The sequence below is a fragment of the Pygocentrus nattereri genome, chromosome 28 (assembly GCF_015220715.1).
Source record: "Pygocentrus nattereri isolate fPygNat1 chromosome 28, fPygNat1.pri, whole genome shotgun sequence".
Classification (NCBI taxonomy): Eukaryota; Metazoa; Chordata; class Actinopteri; order Characiformes; family Serrasalmidae; genus Pygocentrus; species Pygocentrus nattereri.
In genome coordinates this window covers 12,550,922-12,570,597 of record NC_051238.1, presented here as the reverse complement: position 1 = coordinate 12,570,597, position 19,676 = coordinate 12,550,922, and the positions used below count along the sequence as shown (strand labels likewise).

At 39.6% G+C, this 19,676-nt stretch overlaps 3 protein-coding genes across 3 annotated transcripts in view; all 3 read left to right on the top strand.

The window, feature by feature from the left end:
* The window catches only part of prkar2aa (protein kinase, cAMP-dependent, regulatory, type II, alpha A), a 29,751-nt gene extending 26,878 nt beyond the window's left edge, over positions 1-2,873 (top strand). Inside the window, exons 8-10 of the mRNA XM_037535826.1 lie at positions 426-491; positions 700-838; positions 1,872-2,873. Coding sequence (XP_037391723.1) covers positions 426-491; positions 700-838; positions 1,872-1,996 — 330 coding nt within the window. The 3' untranslated portion in view covers positions 1,997-2,873. The remainder of the gene's footprint in view (positions 1-425; positions 492-699; positions 839-1,871) is intronic.
* Positions 2,874-4,766: 1,893 nt separating this feature from the next.
* On the top strand, positions 4,767-12,114 carry naa80 (N-alpha-acetyltransferase 80, NatH catalytic subunit). Its single transcript, XM_017723214.2, has 2 exons — positions 4,767-4,946; positions 10,802-12,114. The coding sequence occupies exons 1-2, from the start codon at positions 4,933-4,935 to the stop codon at positions 11,682-11,684; spliced, it is 897 nt and encodes a 298-aa protein (XP_017578703.2). The 5' UTR covers positions 4,767-4,932; the 3' UTR covers positions 11,685-12,114.
* A 2,151-nt stretch (positions 12,115-14,265) lies between these two features.
* hyal3 (hyaluronidase 3) lies at positions 14,266-19,323 on the top strand. Its single transcript, XM_017723213.2, has 3 exons — positions 14,266-15,165; positions 15,553-15,642; positions 19,051-19,323. The coding sequence occupies exons 1-3, from the start codon at positions 14,266-14,268 to the stop codon at positions 19,321-19,323; spliced, it is 1,263 nt and encodes a 420-aa protein (XP_017578702.1).
* The last annotated feature ends 353 nt before the right edge of the window (positions 19,324-19,676 follow it).

The window sequence follows — 19,676 nt, the reverse complement described above, 5'->3', positions numbered from 1 at the left end:
ATAAATAAGAGTTGGATCCACTATATAGACATTTTTAAGCTTTCAGAATGTCACATTGGCTTCCTCTTGTATATACATGGAAACTGAACTTCAGAAACAGCCTGTTTTGAATTCATGGTGCTTTGGGATCAGAACAGAACATTTACACTGATCTGTCTTAAAAGCACAGCGACAAAAATGGCCTTCTTAATTCTAAGGGCTCAAGAGAGGTTGGAAATGGTAATGTTAAAAAAGAATTATGACTGTTTTTGGTACATAAAGCCACACGTTATGAGTGGGGGAAAAACAAAATACAAGTATACTGCAAAACTGGCCCCTTGAAGTGTTGCTAGTACTGAACATGGCCTTGTTATAAGAGTTTGAAATTTTATAGAGGAAATTTCTGAGCTATGATGTGTTACTAATGAGGATGATCATGTTGCCAGGGTGATCAGGCAGACTGCTTTTACGTCGTGGAGTCTGGGGAGGTGAAGATCATGATGAAGAGTAAAGTGAGTTCTTCTCTCCATTATTAAGCAAACAGAAATGTAACACCTTAAAGCCCCCAAACAACTTATTTACATTTTATTTGCCAACCCTTTAATGGTCACTGATGAGGTTTTAATGAGATGGAACAGAGAAATAGTGTGTGTAAATATAGATTAATATTAACACATGTTCCACATCCTCCCGCTCTCTCTCGCTCTCTCTCGCTCTCAGACGAAAGCAGACAGGCAGGATAATGCAGAGGTAGAAATCACTCGCTGCACCAGGGGACAGTACTTTGGAGAACTTGCTCTTGTCACCAATAAACCACGAGCTGCCTCAGCTTACGCCATCGGGGATGTCAAGTGCTTGGGTATGCATGTGTGCTTAGTAATGCTTTAATCAAACCACAGATGTTCTGAACCCAAATATAGGGAGAAAACCTCTGCTCCACCCCACAAAACAACTTCAGAATCTGAAGCCAACTGTAAGCCAATAAAAGACTGTTTTAACCGACTATATCAGGGGTGTCAAACTCAGTCACTAAAAGAGCCATATAAAACAACTTCAACAAATCTGTGGGCCAGAGAACGCCTATGTTTTATTTCAGTGTTAATTACCATTTTGCTGTAAATCAAACTGACCGTTGTTTATTAAAATACACAAAAACTTGAGCGGTAAAATACAGGCACCTGTAGTAGACCTTGAGATATTATATGAATACTTGATATATGAAAAATTTAAATGTCCCCAGGAGCTTGATTTTTTTTTTTTTTTTTTTTTTTTTTTTTTTTTTTTAACATGCCTGTTTGCTTGAAATAGACACCTGACATGTTTTCTTTGCTGCAGGTTTATTAATGTTTTAATTTCTAAGCTGCTGAGCAAACGTGTTTATATAGGCTAAACTGCAGATAGTATGTTTGGTGATACGACTGGCATGGAACTATGTATAACTGAAGTGTACCATTGTCCACAATTAGATTGTTAATGGCTTAGGATGTTGCAGTGCATGCTGGGGACTGCAGTGCAGTGCATTGTGAAATGAGCCAATATTAATAGAAAATTTAAATACGTTTGCGGGTTGGAAAAGATTGTGTTGTGGCTTAATCTGGCCTGTGGGCCTTATGTTTGACATATAGCCTGAAAAAGAATTGTCTTCCATGAACTGTCATCTGATATAATTCTGTTTGAACCTGACTGTAGTATGGTAAATTTTTAATTTTTGCTTTCAAACCATATCAAAAGGATAAACTTTACATTTACATACTGGCCTCCTTGACCTTAGTCAATCTTGGTGCCAAATCACTGTGACTCAAGCATGCAGATTAAAGGTAGAGAAAAATAATTAAGTAAGGAAAGAAAAACTTATGAAGTAAGTTAATATGATGTGGTTGTTTGTTTTACAGTGATTGATGTGCAGGCGTTTGAGCGGTTGCTGGGCCCGTGTAAAGAGATCATGAAGAGGAACATCGTTCACTATGAGGAGCAGCTAGTGGCTCTGTTTGGCTCCAGCATGGATCTGAGAGACTGATAGAGACTGGTCGTGCCTTACACACAATACGAACACACATGAACACACAGAAACACATAATCAAACACACACTTTATATACACACACATAATTTTGTAGGCACACACTCCTTTTTATGCTCAACTTATTCCAGAAGAGAGAATTTTCTTTTTTCTCTCTGTTTTTGCTCCATCTCTTTCCGTCTGACCTCCCCATCCCCTCCCCCTATACACACACACACACACACACCCACACCCAGATATGCACACCCGCAGTCAAAACATCAGCTTTTCAGTATGAAATTGAAGCATTACCCTTTCTACGGCTCTGACCCTGAACCAGTCTGACAAGGACAGACAGATACACATACACACGCTTACTCACACACAACATACACACAAAACAACAAATAAACCCAGCCAAGGACCCATCCCTTCCCATGGACACGCGCTCAAAAAAAATGAAAAGAGGATTTCGGTGGACTAAAAAAAGAAAAATGTTGGGGAAAAACAAAAAGCCTAAAGTAAAATCTAAAATGAAAATGCAAAAAAAAGAAGAAAAAGTTTTAGAAGCATTTTATGACAGTGCAGAGCTTTGATTAACACTTATTTAATAAAATAAGACTTGTTTCCTTTCCTGCTGTTGGTGCATTGAGTTAGTGCTGGTGGTATCCACGGTGACCGACGTTAGGTCCTCGTCTTGCTCACAAACTCCACGTTGTATTGATTAATGTATTATTATTACTATTATTACTATATATGGATTATTTTTGTTTTACTTTGACTCCGTTGGCAGTCTTTATTGGAGGATGTGAGAAAGAATCTAGTGCTTATTTCTTCTCTTGGTCATTCTGGATGAGTTGTCCCGAAGATTAAATAAAGCAAACATTTTGGTAACATGTTCTGATTCTTAACTTGGTCTGCATCTCTGATCATGTTTGAAGAGGAGGAAGTGAAACAGAGTCACTACATAGTATTTTCTGAATTGGTACTTACTCCATCACATCATACCAGTTAAGTTGGGAGGACATAGAAGGCAGTCTTTTATACCTGACTAGTCAGATTGTAATGTCAATGCATTTCATAAGAGTTTCAGAGCAGACATTCACTATATGTACTCACATGTATTGAAGTAGTGTTAATTTTGGAATTATTTGATGGTTTAACTTAAAACTTTATTGGTTGCATGGAAAAAACCATCAGTAAGTCTTACAGTGCGCATATCATGTAAAACTGAATGTAAATGTTTCTCAGCCCTGGTCCTGGAGGTCCAGAGCCCTGTACTTTTTACTGTATTCACTGCTCCTAACAGGGAATACAACTAAGCAGCTTTTTAATATCCCTGTTGAGAAACATTGATTTAAACATTGTAAAAGCTTAAACAAGCCAGTCTCCTCCCACTCTGTATATTCTGTACCCTAATTACATAGTTTTCTGTATTAATTGGTCATAAAAATGTGATTATTTTCATGCAAATACAGACAATCGCAAAGTGCAGACAGCCACTTTCACCTAATCCTGTAGGATATCTTGATAAACTTGGGAATTCATTTTTGATCATGGCAATCTGTCCAGTACAAACAGCAAAGATGCTCCAAATCATGATGACCGTGCTTCACTGCTGGGATGATATCATGTTAGTATGCATTTGCCATTTTTTGTGTTATTTAAACAGATTGTTCTTCATTGCAACTTGAAGACCAGATTATATTTTAAGATCATGTCATACATGCGTGGAATTCTAAACAGTTCACATTCTTTCCTTGACACTAAATATGGAAACTAAGCTGCAAAAGTTATTCACTATTTTTGTGATGTCGAAGAACTTTTACTCTCCTACGGCAGTTTAGCCCATTTAGGTAGCATACAGTTGCACTCAAAATTCGCTCTGACTGCCGAGACCATACGAATTTCCAGATTCAAGCTTTTCTGAAGACCTAAAACATCTTAAATGATCTGTGTATCAGTTGAATGACCTACTCAGATTGATAGTGAAAATGTGCAGGGTCATATTTCTGAGCAAAATGATTTGTTTCTTAATACAGCCAAGTCATAATTATTCAAGCCCTATTCGCTATTGCTATTTCTAAATCGCTGCTGGTTTGTAGGCTACAAAACTGCTACAACACAATTAAGCCTTTAATTTGCTTCATATACAAGCTCAGCAGCAAACATGGACAAAAGCTGAAAAAAGCTTTGTCACAATGGAAGAACCTTTTTTTTCTTTATTAAAGAACCCTGGTAGAACCATCTTTTTAAAAGATGTACATTATATTTCTTCTTTATATTCTCTTCTGAGAGTATACCAGCATCTTCAAGCTCAGCTGATAGCAAAGCTTTGAAAGAGCTGAAAAGTGCATCTTGTACAAATGCAGAACTATTGCCTATAAACAGTTTCATGTTTGGTTTGGCTTACTGGTTTTTAAATTAGCATGGCGCCCTGTGACAATATCAGTCATACTTGTAACAAATAAACCGTTCTACTGAAATGAATTGGGACAACACAAGTTTGCTCTAGTGTGAACTGAGATCATACGTGCCAAATTATTATTCCAACTAATAAAAGTTCATTTTTGAGTCTTTTTAGCAGCCACTTTCATTTGAATTTCTGACACCAAGAAATTATGAATTAAACTCTAGAACGCCTGTCCCTGAATAGACACGGTGCTGGAATAAATTGATTGTTATCCGTGAAAATTTCATTGAGAAAATGTAGCCGCAGAAGGAGGAGTCGCCTCCCGTCCGCTAGAGGGCGGCCCACTGAAGCGCGACAGCTGGGTAAAGACTGAAGGCGACGGCTGCTGCTCATTCATTGAAAGCGGTCAATGGAGCTGTAGAGGCTGATAAACACTGGAAACTGAAGTGAAATTAAGCATTTAATCATATTCAGGATTTATGGAACATGTTCTTGTTTTTGGCTGCACCCTGTGACTGTTTTCCGCCGCTGAGAGGAAGATAATGAGGATGAAAATGTGGGTAAACAGTATCACACAGAGCTGCTGCTGGTAGCGAGGCCGATGGAGCAGGTTAACGTTACTGTTTTAATGTTAAGCGGAACTCTGATTAATTCGGTTAATGTGTTGAGTTTTGATTGGAAGAAGCTCTGACTGCTGACCAACGTTAGCTAACCTGCAACTCGCGTTCAGAAACGAGGCTGAAGTCACGTTATTGGAATTTTACCGTTCCACCTTAAATGGTGCAGCAGTTACATTCTGGCGCCTCACAGTTTAAGGTGGACCAGGAACGGCTATCCTCCGATAGAAGCGCCGAGTCCAGTAATACTGTAGTGACTAGTGCTCAAACGGCGAGAGCGGCTTAAAGCTAAACGCTGTTGCCTGCGTGAGTCCATAGTTAGTTCCTTATTAGGAGATGGAGAGTAAACCTTCCACTCAGGCTGTGTTGCTGACAGCGCCGTCTGGCGGTCATGTTGTCCGAGTGACCGAAGGCCGTTAGTTTGTCCTAATAAAGAGTTAAAGCCACAGTGGTGCTCATACACCACCAGTCAAAAGTTTGGACACTTGATTCGCTGTGTGCTTCTCCTAAAACAGTCTGAGCTGCTGTGAATGTGCTTGAAACGTTGTGTATCTGTATTTTTATGAAATATAATTCCTTAAAATAATTCCCACCATTAGACAGGTTTTTGAATTGGCTGATATTCCAAGCCATATTTGACCCCATATTTATTGTACTCCAGAAGAGCACAATGTTTAGGGCTACTGCACTAAAATATCTGCTGATTTTATTTGTTTTACTGCATTTACTGTCGAAATAAATGTTATATTTCTTTGTAACGCTTGTCCAAGTAGTCGTAGTCTTAATATCTCATCATTTGTGCCAGTAAATGTTCTTGGCCTATTTCCCAAACCAACGTTAAGGCTAAGCCTTAAAAGACTGCTAATTCACCATTGTCACTGCAGTTTAGTCCAAGACTGGGCTTAAACCACGTCAGAGAAACCAGTCCTAAGCTCAAATGTCTTCACTCTTGCCCACTTCAGTTTGTTCATACCAGAGGCTGCTGGTGTGCATGTGAGCGCTGTGCTTATTGGCCTGGTGAATGAAGCTTCACAAGTCTAATTTTTTCTCACCACAGTCTTCACCACTTGTGAGATCATTTGCTGCAGAAAAAGTCTTCGGTGAGAACCACAGATCCCACACCAGCCCATCATTATTTTAATCTAAGCTATTTTAAGAAATTAGAATGGCTTGATCTGATCTCAGATCAGCAGGCAAGTAAGATTTACACATCTGTCAGCGCTCATCTCTCGCTTCCTGATTCTCAGACACTCTTCTGGGTGTGTGAGTGGAGCTCAGTTCTGTCGGTGTCTGTCTGTGTCTGTGTGTGCATCACATTAGGTAAGACCAGGTGTTTATTCTCTGTTTAATGCTGTTACATTTTTGTGAGATTCATCTTTAATGGGTGAATTTGGCTTGTTACAAAATGTAACATGGCACTGAAACAGATTGTATGTATTCCACATTCAGACACATCCAACGGGCTGATTATCACTCCGCTACATAAAGCCAGTCTGGACTGTTTTATAATAGAAGTGGAACGTGTGTGTGTTGTGAAGCTTTAGTCATGTTTATTTCATTTTATTTACGTTAATTTTATTTATGTTTATTTACATTGTCTGCTTTTCATTTTTCAAAATTATGGCAGCAAGATGTACACACAGTTATTCAGAGTGTTTTGATGTGAAATACTCGAGAAATTTTCACAGTCAGAATTGTTTGTAGGGGTGGTGATGGGAACTAGATGTCTCAAGAGCTCTAAAAGCTACGTAACAGAAAGCTGGTACATGAAGTGGTTATGAATACGCTGCCGGATGGCTGACACATTGCCTTATGATCCATACACAGTGCAGCGGTACATGTAGGAGTTCTAAAGAAAAGCAGTTTCTGAAGAAAACTTAGTTTTTCAGATTTATGATTTTGGTTTTCCCATAAAAGCTCTATCATGTGAATGTTCACTGGTTGAATAGTTAAATTTGCCTCACAGAGTTCATGACCCAATGACATGGTTTGTGTCGTATATAAAAAAAGTAAAAGACATGTAGGTTAACTGGCCACCTTATATAGTAAATAAAGCTATAGCGCTATATTGATGTTCTAGACATCTGAACTCCTGGGTCCTGTCTCTTGCTGTTCTGTTTTACTGTTATAAATGCACTACATGTGACACATTTACTTAGTATAAATTATAAAAAAAGGAAAGAAATCTGCTCATATTTCACAAGAATTGGCTCTTTGTCATAAATGTCACATGTGTATAAGGATTAATCGTAGCTAGAGTATCCCAGTTGGCTGGGCTGACCCATGAACTTGTGAAGGCTCTTAAAACAAACTCTAAGATGTTCGTAAAAATGATGAAATGATGAAAATTCTCAAAAAAACATCAGAAATTCTCAAATGTGTTGGGATGATCTGAATTATCTCCTTAAAAATTCTTCAGAAAATCGTCATTGTTTTCTTATGTAGGCTGTGATGCGGTTCACAGCTTACCGTAAACAGCACAAGAAACATTTTGACTTCATATTAACTTTTATTTCTGTTATAATCTGCTCAGAGGAGCAAAATGGAGGAAAAACACCAAACCAAGCATTTAAATTTTAGCAAACAGGAACTAGAGGTGATGATGGAAGAAACAGCCAACAGGCAAAAAAGTCCTCCTTAGAATATATGATAATTATGGTGTGGTGGTGGAAAGCAAGAGACGAGGATGGGCAGGAGCAGTAGTGGCAGCGTCCATGATCGGTTTAGGTTTGTGAGACTGTCGTGAGGTTACGAAAACATTTACGAGCATAATATTTCCAAGAATACCGCTTGTTCTTAGAAGATCAAATAACTTATTAAGCAGATTATTCTTAAGAATTTATTTGAGCAACTTTTTATAACTTCGTTCTTAAGAATGAAGTTAAAAACGACTCACATTTTCCTTTCTTAAGACACTTTGTGAATCCAGCCCCAGGTTCCTGTAACCACTGTTCACTCATTTTCTCTACAGTGTACCAGTTAACATACAATTTTGGAAAAATAGTGGAATTCCCCTTAATTACTTAGTTTTCTGCTTAAAGTAAAATATCAAAAACCTTTTTATGGAAAGCTGGAATTTCAGACTCTCAAACAGTTATCATCCAGCTCGCCCTGCATCATCCAGTGTGCTGCAAATGCTCAGCTGAGAAGGTTTTTTTATTGGCTTTAATGGTCATTAAAATAGAAAAAAGAAATTCATTCAGGGTCAGAAAAGCAGGTGCTACATGCGTTAAACGAGTATTCAGGTTTGAACTTGTAGCCAAGCAGCAAACTTTACACTGACATGGCTGATCTTTCAAATTCTGGTCTGTGTGCTGTGTCGTCAGCTCTGTGGTCAGAAGCTGTTAAACTGTGTAAGCGGTGCCTTGAACGGTCAGATGAATACTTGCTTCATACACTGTGGTCTCCATGATCATTAAAAAGGAAAACAAAGTTACAGCACATCAGTTTGCTGACGCAGGTCACACAGAGAACACACTTTTGCACACATTTTATTTATATATTTTTTGTCACTTGCACAAAATCATAAGTTCAGCCAAAAAAGAAAATATGTACTAACATGGGCAGGAAAGTGCCAAAATTAAGTATACGAGTGTATGTTTATAGGATAGTCTATTGTTGTATGTTGGTGTTGGAGCAGTCCAGTGGTTTATGTTACAGCATGAGGTTCGGTTTGTCCTGCATTACTGCATGTCTTATGCAACCCTTTTCCAAAGCGTGGTTGCCTCACTCACCTGCTCAGACTGTGTCTTGGATTGAGAAAGCTGCAAAGTCCCTTGTGACACTTGCTGTTGAGATGTATAGCATTTCTAACAGAATAACAGAATGTGAAAGCCCACCAGTGCAGTCCAACACTGCAGTCCTCTAATCACCAACCCCTAGAGGTGTTATGAGTCATTCATTTTGATGTATGGTTTAGAATTGCGGTGATTGTAAAAGAATAAAATTGGCTAAAAGTCAACACTCACAGTTTCGCAGCTCTGAAAAGCCAGCGCTGATACACAAGCTTGTGAAATTGGCTAACATTGCCACTGTTCAGCTGTGCCAGATAGACATCTTGCTTACTCTTAGATAGCATAATTTTGCACAGAGACAATAAAAATAAAGCAGGAGTTGCCGCACTGAACCCAAACAAAGCTCTTTATTTGGAAAAATACAGAAAAATACAAAATACAATACAAAAACACAGCGCAGGCTCTGCTGAACTCAGAAAACACCTTTGTCGCTGAACAGCCACAGTATCATTATTTGGAAATATTTTATGAAAAAACATTCTCAGCAATATGCAGGCCCTTTTTACACAACTCACAAGCCCTAGGTTGAGAATCATAGTAGCCACTGCAGATGTTTCCTATATTTTTTTTGTTTAGCTGATCATTTTTTTAATAGCTGATATTTTTACATTTAATGCATTATTTTTCTTAAAGAAGTTTGAATCACTGAATCACATTGCTAAATCTAATCGCAGTTTAGTCTATCAAACTGAATTTAATCATTCTCCATTTTCAAAAAACGCTTTTCAATCGAATGAGAAATTAAAGAATATTGTATCAAATTTCAGTTTCAATATTTGCACCCCTGTTATTCCCTATGTTGGAAAATCAGGAGTACTACACAAAACATTATTATAGTGAAAAGTTTTTGATTCATGTGAACTAACATTAACAGTCAAAAGCACTATGAGCCCCAGTGACATCATCACGTGCACTCTCTGCTACAATGGCAGAAGTGGCCCGCCAGCACGTTAACATTTGGCTGGTTTTGCATCATCATCATAGTTTTCTTTTTCTATCTCATTAATCATATCATCACTACAGAACACAGCTGGAGAATACCATTTCCTGTATTTTTCATGATTTTCAGCAATATAAAGCCTGTTTGCATTTCTGCTAATAAACCCAACATACTGTCTTATTGGCAGTGTTATTCATGTGATGAAGCTCAAATCTGTTCAGTGACATCATCAATAGGCTGCTGGTGCATGTCAGGCTGAGAGTGCATGTCTCCAGCCAGACACGAGCGTGTTTAACAGTGTGAAAGGGAGCTGTCTATAAGTCAAGCAGCCATTATCAGAGTGTTCACTGAAAACAGCAAATACAGATGTGACTGTTTAAGATGGGACATGTTTACGTAGTCATACTAATGTGTTGTCATGTCAGGCTTTAACAGCAGTCACTGATTATCATGGTCTTAATTTTAACAGTAGTCACCAGTTGTTATTGATTAATTATAATACAGCTGTCCAGTGGCTCATTTTCCTTATTTATTATTTACTGTTGTATATTCATTGTCTCTCTTTATTCTTTATTCACATTGTTCTTGTTGTGCTATTGGTTTGCTATCCAGTGTTGAGGAGAGTGGGTTCAACTTTTGAGTCTCAAGATTTCTGACTTTTGCTCTTAGGGAGTTTTTCCTGCCAGCGTAACTCTTGTCTTGCTTATGTGGGGCCTGGACCCACATTTTCTGTAAAGCTGTTTTGTGACTTCACTCTTCCTAAAAAGCAGTATCCAAATAAAATTTAAATGTAAATTTGATTGAATTGAAAGAAGTGGTTCTCTGGCAGTGGTGATAGTTTCTTTGAAAGATGTGAAAGGTATGCTCAAAGCATTTGATTGCATTGAGCGCTGCAGAAAACTAAACCACTTTTTTGCCTTGCTGAAGTGACAATTATGATGATTAGCATTCATTATATTTGAAATATATCATCATCTACTGGGACATAGGCCAAGAACATAGCCCAAGTTTTGTTGAACTTTGAATCCTGTGTTGACTCCTGCCCATGGCATTTGCGCAGGTGTGATGGTGACATAAGCTCTCCGGCCATCCGTATCGTCCCTCTCCACGAGCGCTGGGACCTGTTGGAAGCTTGCGCGGAGCTCCTGAACACACAGTGGCAGCGTAGCATGGGAGCGAGGCTGCACAGCCTCCGCCAGTCGAGTAACAACTACCCTGTGAATCTCCTCCTGCTAGAGGGCGAGAAGCTGATAGGTCAAGCCCGAGTGTCCCGAGTACTGGGCAGCAGGAGTCTGTTTGTGGAGTCTGTGGTGGTGCAACCGCAGTTGCGGGGAAAGGGGTATGGGCGGGCTCTGATGGAGGGCGTGGAACGGTATGCTCGAGGCCGGGGCTGCACCCGCCTCTGCCTCACCACCCATGACAAGCAGCACTTCTACTCCCACATGGGCTTCGTCCCGTCTCAGCCTGTCCAAAACGTGGGTACGCTTGCCTCCTTAATGCCTGTGGAGCTACTGCACAAGTTCTGCAGGATGCCTGAGAACGAGGGAGCTGGGCAGCAAGAGAAAAAAGGGGGAGATGATGCTGGCACAACACTTAAAGTTTGTCCTCCACCTCCACCTCCTGCCCCTCCTCTTCCACCTCCTCCTCCACTCGTCCTACCTCCACTATCACAATCCTCCTTGTTTCCTGCCTCAAATCCCTGCCTGTCTTCTTCTCTTTCTCCTTCCCTTTCTTCATCTCTGCACCTTCCTCCTCCACCTCCTCCACTTCCTCTCTCTTGTCCTCCCCCTCTCTACTCTCCACCTTCTGTCCCCCCACCTGTCCTGCCTTGTCCTCCTCCTCCCCCCACCTCATCATGGACCCCCGTTGATCAGACGTTGGAGCAGACACCATACACGGATATCCGAGGACTGCCCATCTTCTGGATGCACAAGGACATCTGATACGGTCATTAACCCAGCCCGGGGGTGTCCAGTCTTATCCGCAAAGGGCCGGTGTGTTTACAGGTTTTCACTCCAAACAAGTTGGAGCAAACCTGACTCCACTTGTTTAATCAGCTAGTCTTAGGCTCTTTGCGGATAAGATTGGACACCCCTGACTCTGCCCAAAGACGAAACATCTATGAAGTTATGAACTTAGATTCAAGAACTTTCATGTCTCAGGGTGTTTTTACATAGGAGCCAAAATGGACATCTTGTATTTATTCAATCAGAACACTGAAACAACCTGAATGTGCCTTAAAAACAACCAAAAAATATTTTGAGATATTTTATTTAAACACTTTGGATTTACTGTAATCATGTTGACTCTGAATCACACATCACTGCAGCTGTTTGCATAATTTTGTTTTAATTAAAAGAGTACTAAGCGTTCTCCTGTGTCTTGCCGTAGAGTTTTTTTTTCACTTCTTATCTGTGTTTGGGGAGCAACCAGGATTCCAGCCTCAACCTTTAAACCCTTACTGAAAAGTCACGTATAATCCACGTGAAGTATGCAAAACAAGTGATCATGTTTTTTCACATGAACACTTCATGTTTTTTGATGCGTTATATCTGATGTGTTATATGAAGTGTTTATTCACACATGAAATGTGTGAGTTTTTCCTGGAGGGGGGGCCCATATCTCACATTTATCTGATATTTTTCCTCATGATGTCCGCTCACACGTTGATGAGGTTTTATGTATGACGAGCAACTATAATGTAGTTTCACATGTCCATTATCCACCCTCTCATCCCTTATAATCAAACAGACTGTTTTGTTACTGTGCCTCTAAGGCTGATATATGTAAATGACCTCTGTTCTGATTGGCTGCCATGTATTGCTCCTCATTCCAAAGCACCCCAAGCCTTTATAACTTCAGTGTGAATGGGCTGGACTGATTAAAATGAACAGGTAAATATGTAATGAATTTGTTTTCATGACATCATTAAAACACAGAGTTCAAAACAGGCTGGTAATCTGCTTAGTTTGCATATGTTACCTGTATGGTCTGGAGAGTAAATGGTATGTCTTGAAACTTTAATAACAACAAACTTATTTAAAAAAAATGTCTGGAAAATTCATTTTTCCATGATGTGGCATTTCATATATTTGTGCTACTGCACAGTTTCCAGCAGGACTGGAAAAAAATATATACTTAAGATAAAGTGTGAGTAGTAGAGGTGGGTGATACATTTCACAATGCATTATATGTCACAATATTAATGTTTTCAGACATCTGATCACTTGGACGAGACAAAAAAGAACCAGCAGTGCTACCTTTTTAAAATGCTGTCATAAAATGGTTTGTATTCAATATTTGGTTGCACTAAATCCAGTTAAATGGGACTATAATAATTGCTCTCTTTATAATGAAACATGCAGTTGATCAGTGTTATAAGTATATAAAATAAAAAGTAAATGTTTTTAGACCCTGAGGGAGAAGCGGCTTAGAAACTGTGTGTGTGTTTAGAAATAAATTAAGTCAGCAGTACTGGTCCCCACACAGAGACAATTCACTGTATCATTTTACACTGATATGAATTTGGTTGGATGTCTAAATAAAGCCTTGTGATGGACTGGAGACCTGTCAGTGGTGTTTCCTGCCTTCTGCCCGATGACCGCTGGGGTAGGCTCCAGCCCCTTCTGTTGTTGCAGAATTGTGATTTGTACTGTAGGAGTAATTTCTATATAAAAGTTATCAACTCAATAAACAAGTTGACAAACTTGACAAACATGTTTTTCCTTTCATGTAAAAAACCCCAAAGAATTTTGAAAAGGTAAAGAAAAGAAGTGTCCATCAGTGACGTCTGTTTAGGACTGCCCTCTTAACAAGCCTTTGAAAAGGAGCTACAAGATTCCTACAGTGAAAATTTCAGTTAATTTGCTTCATTTATGTGTTTGGACTGCTGTGACCATGTACATTAATGAATTTAGTTATAACAGGCAAGAATTATGAATGTGTATTAAAGCAATGGTTTGGTGAAAAAGCAAATTCACACATTCTTCTACTTACCCCAAAATTTTGTCAATCAGCCAAGACATGTCTTGTGTACGAAGTTTGCTTCTTTATTTTTGCACTGCATGTATTGGCTTATAGCCACCAATTACTGATACTCAAACTCGCACACAACTGTGTCAAGTGGTTATGTAAAATCAAACTTGCTTGATTTCTCGCACTGTATGACTTGCTGTTGTCTATAATGAACAAAAATATTGCTGCTTTTGGAACAAAACCTTGTATTTCAGTTTTCAGACTTGCCTGTGTGTAAATGCGTTGTGTATAAATTTCGTGGAGAATGGACCAACAGAAATGGCCAAAATATACTTGGGGAAAGAGTCTGGTTCCATTCACTTACATTAAATGTAAAGTATGTTTTTTTCCTTTTCCTGTAAAGTTGTCGTTTTGGAGATACGAGGTTTTGTTCCGACAGCAGCGATATGTTGAATATGTAAAACCTACTTTAAACCTGTACATTTTGTCCATACCTTTCACTTTAAGACATAAAACTGAAAATTTGCTTGTCCTGCAGGAGGAGCCATCATGTCTTGGGGGTCCATCACCCTCCTGACCTTCAGCATGTTTCTCAGCAGCTCTGTTGCAGGGCTGGGGTCAGTTGGGAGGCAGGGTTTCTCGGTGGTGTGGAACATGCCTACTGCAAGATGCGAGCGGCGTTTTGGTGTCTCACTGCCCCTGCAGCAGTACGGCATCATACACAACCCAGGACAGAGGTTTGTGGGTGAGAACATCAGCCTGTTTTATGAACGCCGTCTCGGCCTGTACCCCTACATCAACTGGGAGGGCGAGTATGTGAACGGCGGAATCCCTCAGCTGGGCATTTTGGACGCTCACTTGTTTGTCACTAAAGGACAGTTACAGGTCCTTATGAGGAAGAGCTTCAGTGGACTGGCTGTGTTAGACTGGGAGGCGTGGCGACCTTTGTGGAGCAGAAACTTTGGACGCAAACAGGTTTATCGCAGGCTGTCTAAAGAGTTGGTGTGGCTAAAACATCCAGAGATGTCAGAGAGGAAAGTGACTTCAAAGGCCCGCATGGAATTTGAACAAGCAGCAAAATCTTTTATGGAGGAAACGCTGCGTCTTGGCCTCCGTGAAAGGCCCCAGGGATTATGGGGGTTCTACGGTTTCCCCAGTTGCTATAATAATCATGGGGCAAAGGACGAGGGGTACACAGGGCAGTGCAAAGCTGGAACCGAGTCGAAGAATGACAGACTAAAGTTTCTATGGCAACATTCCACTGCATTGTACCCCAGTGTGTATGTGCGGCGTGGGCTGGCGGGAAACCCCAACACACGACTGATGGTGAGACATCGCATACTTGAGGCACTACGAGTGGCATCCCAGCATGCACCTGGTTCTCCGCCTCCTCCTATTCTACCCTACGCGAGAGTGGCCTTCAGACAAACTCTAAAGTTTCTAAAAAAGGTAACCACTCACGCTGTTCCGCACGCAGTCTTGAAGAAATGTGATCCAATACTGTGAAAAAGTCAGAGACCACCATTCATTTTTAAAATTCCAGTCAAAACAGCTGTTTAGTATAAATAAGCTCTTCTAAGGAGATATAGGATATATTTCCATAACAAAGGGGAAAGTCAAGCCAGTGCTGGTATCACACAGAAAAGAAAAAGTGGTATTTCTACTTTAAAAATTTTAAACTTAAAATTTCTAATTTTAGACAAAAATAATCCAAAAAGAGAATAGCAGGAATTCAGAAACGCCTTAGAAGTGTTTTAGGAGATTTTGGACTCACGTTTACTCCTCTTGGGGTCATTATGTAACTGAAGTGTGTGTTTTTTTTGTGTGCCACTGCAGACGGACCTGGATTTCACACTCAGAGAAAGTGCTGCTTTAGGGGCTGCTGGAGTGGTGCTGTGGGGCAATCTGGCTTTTGCCAAGTCCAAAGTAAGAGAGAGACCCTTCTCTCAAATTCATTCTAAGTTGGAGTAAAAACACATTTCACACTTTTAACTGACTTTTAGACTAAAGTTCTTTTGCTTTGAGGGACCCTGTAACTTAATTATGTTTATTCTGTTAAAAGAAATGATTGCGCATTCCATTTTGTCACTACCCAAACAATCATAACACAACCAAAACTTTACCAAGTGCTTGGGTATTGACTGTTTCTGTAATGATAATTTTAACAAATTTGGAGTGGAACTCAGAAACATCAGAAACATCTCATGATGGGTAAAACCAGTGAGCTCTCTCAAGACCTTTGCAACCTTATTGTTGCAAAACATATGGATGGCATTGGTTACAGAAGAATTTCTAAACTACTGAAGGTTCCAGTGAGCACTGTTGGGGCCATAATCCGGAAGTGGAAAGAACATCATTTCACCATAAACCAGCCACAACCAGGTGTTCCCCACTAGAGAAGAATTATCAGAAGAGCCAAGGACCAAGGAAATTGCTAAATTTACTGTTTCTGTAATGATAATTTTAACAAATTTTGAGTGGAACTCAGAAACACTAGCCAGTACATGACAAGCAAACATGGCTTTGAACAGTTGTTGAGATCATAATATTTCATAAAATCATAATATTTTTCATGGAAGCACAGAAAGGTTTGCAGAAAATGTGTGTTCCAGTTCTTAATGATACAGTCTGATTTTCAGACTTTGCGACACATTTGCTGCATATGAAAATGTGGGACAGCATTTTTTTTATTTATTTAAAAAATTAAACTTATGATAAATGTAAATCTTTCAACAGTGTAAAAGAAATGTTTAAAATCTTTTGGAAAACAATATTGAAAAACAAAAAATGTAAGTAATTATTTTTAGTTGAAATTTATAGGTTAGGGTTTTGGACAGATACCTCCCAACACAACGTACCCTATAAATGATTATTTTGTATATTTAGCTTATTATAATCTCAATTAATGTATTTAAAGTAGATCGTAACATAAGCCTTTTAAGTATATGAAGTCTAAATACTTAACTTACTTAACTAGCTTATTAATATGCATTTAATACTTTATTTAATACTTTACATACTTGAAGTCTTTTGGTATTTTAAATATTTTTTTCTGCAGGACCACAGTTTGAATTAATTCAGTAGAGCTCTCTATACAGCGGATGAAATAAGTATTGAACGTCACCAATTTTATAAGTAAACATATTTCTAAAGGTGCTATTGACATGAAACTTTCACCAGATATTGGTAAGAACCCATCCAATCCACACACGCAAAGCATAGATGTCCATAAATGAAGTTATGTGTAATAATGAGAAATTACAGGGAAAAGGTGTTGAACACACAAAGACAGAGCGGTGCAAAAAGCCATGGAAAGTCATGACACCATCTGAAATCTATCAGTAATTTAGATAATCACTTGTGGAGAGCTACAGAAAGACATGGAATCAGCAGGTACAATTATTTAAAAGAAAACAATTTAAGTAATGCACTCAACCGCCATGGCCTGTATGCATGCTCAAAACGCAAGACTCCATTGCTGAAGAAAAAGCATGTTGAAGCGCGTTTAAAGTTTGCTCAACAACATTAGACAAGCCTGTGAAATACTGGGAGAGTATATTCTGGTCAGATGAGACCAAAATTGAACTCTTTGGAGGACATAATACACACCATGTTTTGAGGTCAAAAGTCACTGCATATCACCCCAAAAACACCATACCAACAGTGAAGTCTGGAGGTGGGACCATCATGGTGTGGGGCTGTTTTCCAGCATACGACACTGGCACGCTTCATATAATTGAAGGAAGGATGACAGCAAGACAGTGATCCCAAACACACAGCCAAGGAAACTGTCAGTTGGTTTCAGAGAAAGAAAATAAAGCTGCTAAAATGTCCCGGCCAATCACTTGACCTGAATCCAATTGAAAATCTATGGAAGGAACTAAAGCTCAGAGTTCATAGAAGGAGCCCACGGAACCTTGAAGATTTGAAGAGTGTTTGTGCAGAAGAATGGGCCAAAATCACACCTGAACAATGCATGCGTCTAGTTTCTCCATATAGGAGGCGTCTTGAAGCTGTCATCACCAACAAAGGCTTTTGTATAAAGTATTAAAAACATTTCAGTAAGCGTGTTCAATACTTTTTCCCTGTCATTTCTCATTATTACACATAATTTATGGACATCTATGGTTTGATTTCTTTGCATGTGTGGATTGGATGGGTTGTTACCGACATCTGGTGAGAATTTCATGTCAATAGTACCTTTAGAAATATGGTTACTTGGAAAATTGATGACATGTTCAATACTAATTTCACCCGCTGTATGTGTCTGAAAACGTTTTTTGGTTTTTCAGGTTTCTTTTTCTGAGAGGCAGTTTAGGGTGACAAATTTAAACACCCCCCCCCCCCCCCCCACACACACACACACACACACACACACACACATCACGCGCTCATTCCTGCTATAAAGAGCTGGAACAACTGGAGGAATAAAACAACATTCTTCCAAAAATATATTCTCTCAAATGGTATTTTGATGATGCTGGTGACCTCTAATGCTCTGTAGATTGGGGTACTACAGAGCACTGACCACTGCCATCAAGATAGAAATGTGTCATGGGATAAAGGTGACCACTCAAAAAACTTTGGATTGATTTGCAGTGACCTCTAATGGTGCTTTTCCACCACATGGTATGGCTTAACTCGACTTGACTCTACTTGACTCTTCCCACTTTTGGTACCAGCTACTTCATTTTTCACTGCACTTTACCCTTTTAATGTAGCTAGTCATCATAGTAACACCACATGAAACTGCCATGACATGAAGGAGACAAATTTTGTTCAGATGACAGTATTCTGGTTCCTCAAAGGTGAGGCAATAGGGTACGCTAACTTGGTAGCTAATGTTAGCATATGTGTTTAGGGTGATAATGATGAATCTCCCCGACCAATCATCACTCTGCATTTTTTCCAAGTCACCTTTCGGTATGGGCTTAGCTCGCTTGGAACCTCAATTGAGATGATACCAAAATTGGTACCAGGTAAAAAGTTTGCCTAATGGGAAACCAAAAAAGGGAAATGGGAAATACCAAGAACCAAGTATATAACGCAGCAGTGCAACAGCCTCTGCAGTGACCTGACTGTTATCTGGCATCACAACAAACAGTGAAGTCTACACACCATCAGTGCTACTTCCGGTTCCAGTTGCATGATTTCTAAGCGCGCTGAACAGTGTTTTGCTCACTTATCCACCCTAGTTACTGTAAAGCCTATGCATAGTTATTCACATAATGTGTATGTGTGCAAGTGTTACAATGTGTTTTACCCTAAATGGCCCTCCATATCTCTCTCTCTCTGTCTGTTACGCTCTTATTCTCTCTGTCTCTGTCTCTACAGCATCAGTGTCTTCTTCTCAGGGACTATATAAACTCGGTTTTAGGGAAATACGTGGAGTCTCTGCGTCGGGGAGTGGCGCGTTGCAGTGAGGATGTGTGCCACGCTAACGGCCGTTGTGTCAGACGCGACCCTCACTCTGATCACCTGATCCCCCTGCTGGATACCACAAGTGAATTTGACCCTGACCTAAGGTCAGTGTTCAAATGTGTGTGTTATGAAGGGTGGAGCGGAGAGCACTGTGAGAAGACCACCACACCTGAACAGCTGACCTGAATCACCAACAAACTCCAGCTGTTACTGTGATGTAATATGATTGTGCATGAGATTATACAGTGGCATGCAAAAGTTTGGGCACCCCTGTTCAAAATTCAAAATCTGTTACTGTGAAAAGCTAAGTGAGAAAAAGATGACCTGACTTTCAAAAAGCATGAAGTTAAAGACATTTCTTCAACATTTTAAGCAAGATTACTTTTTATTTCCATCTTATACAGTTTCAAAATGACAAACATAAAGGGCACAAAGCAAAAGTTTGAGCACAGTGCATGGTCAGTACTTAAATAACACCCTTCAGCAAGTATCGCAGAAAGTTGTACTCAACTTTCAGAGTCTTTTCATTTGAGGGATTT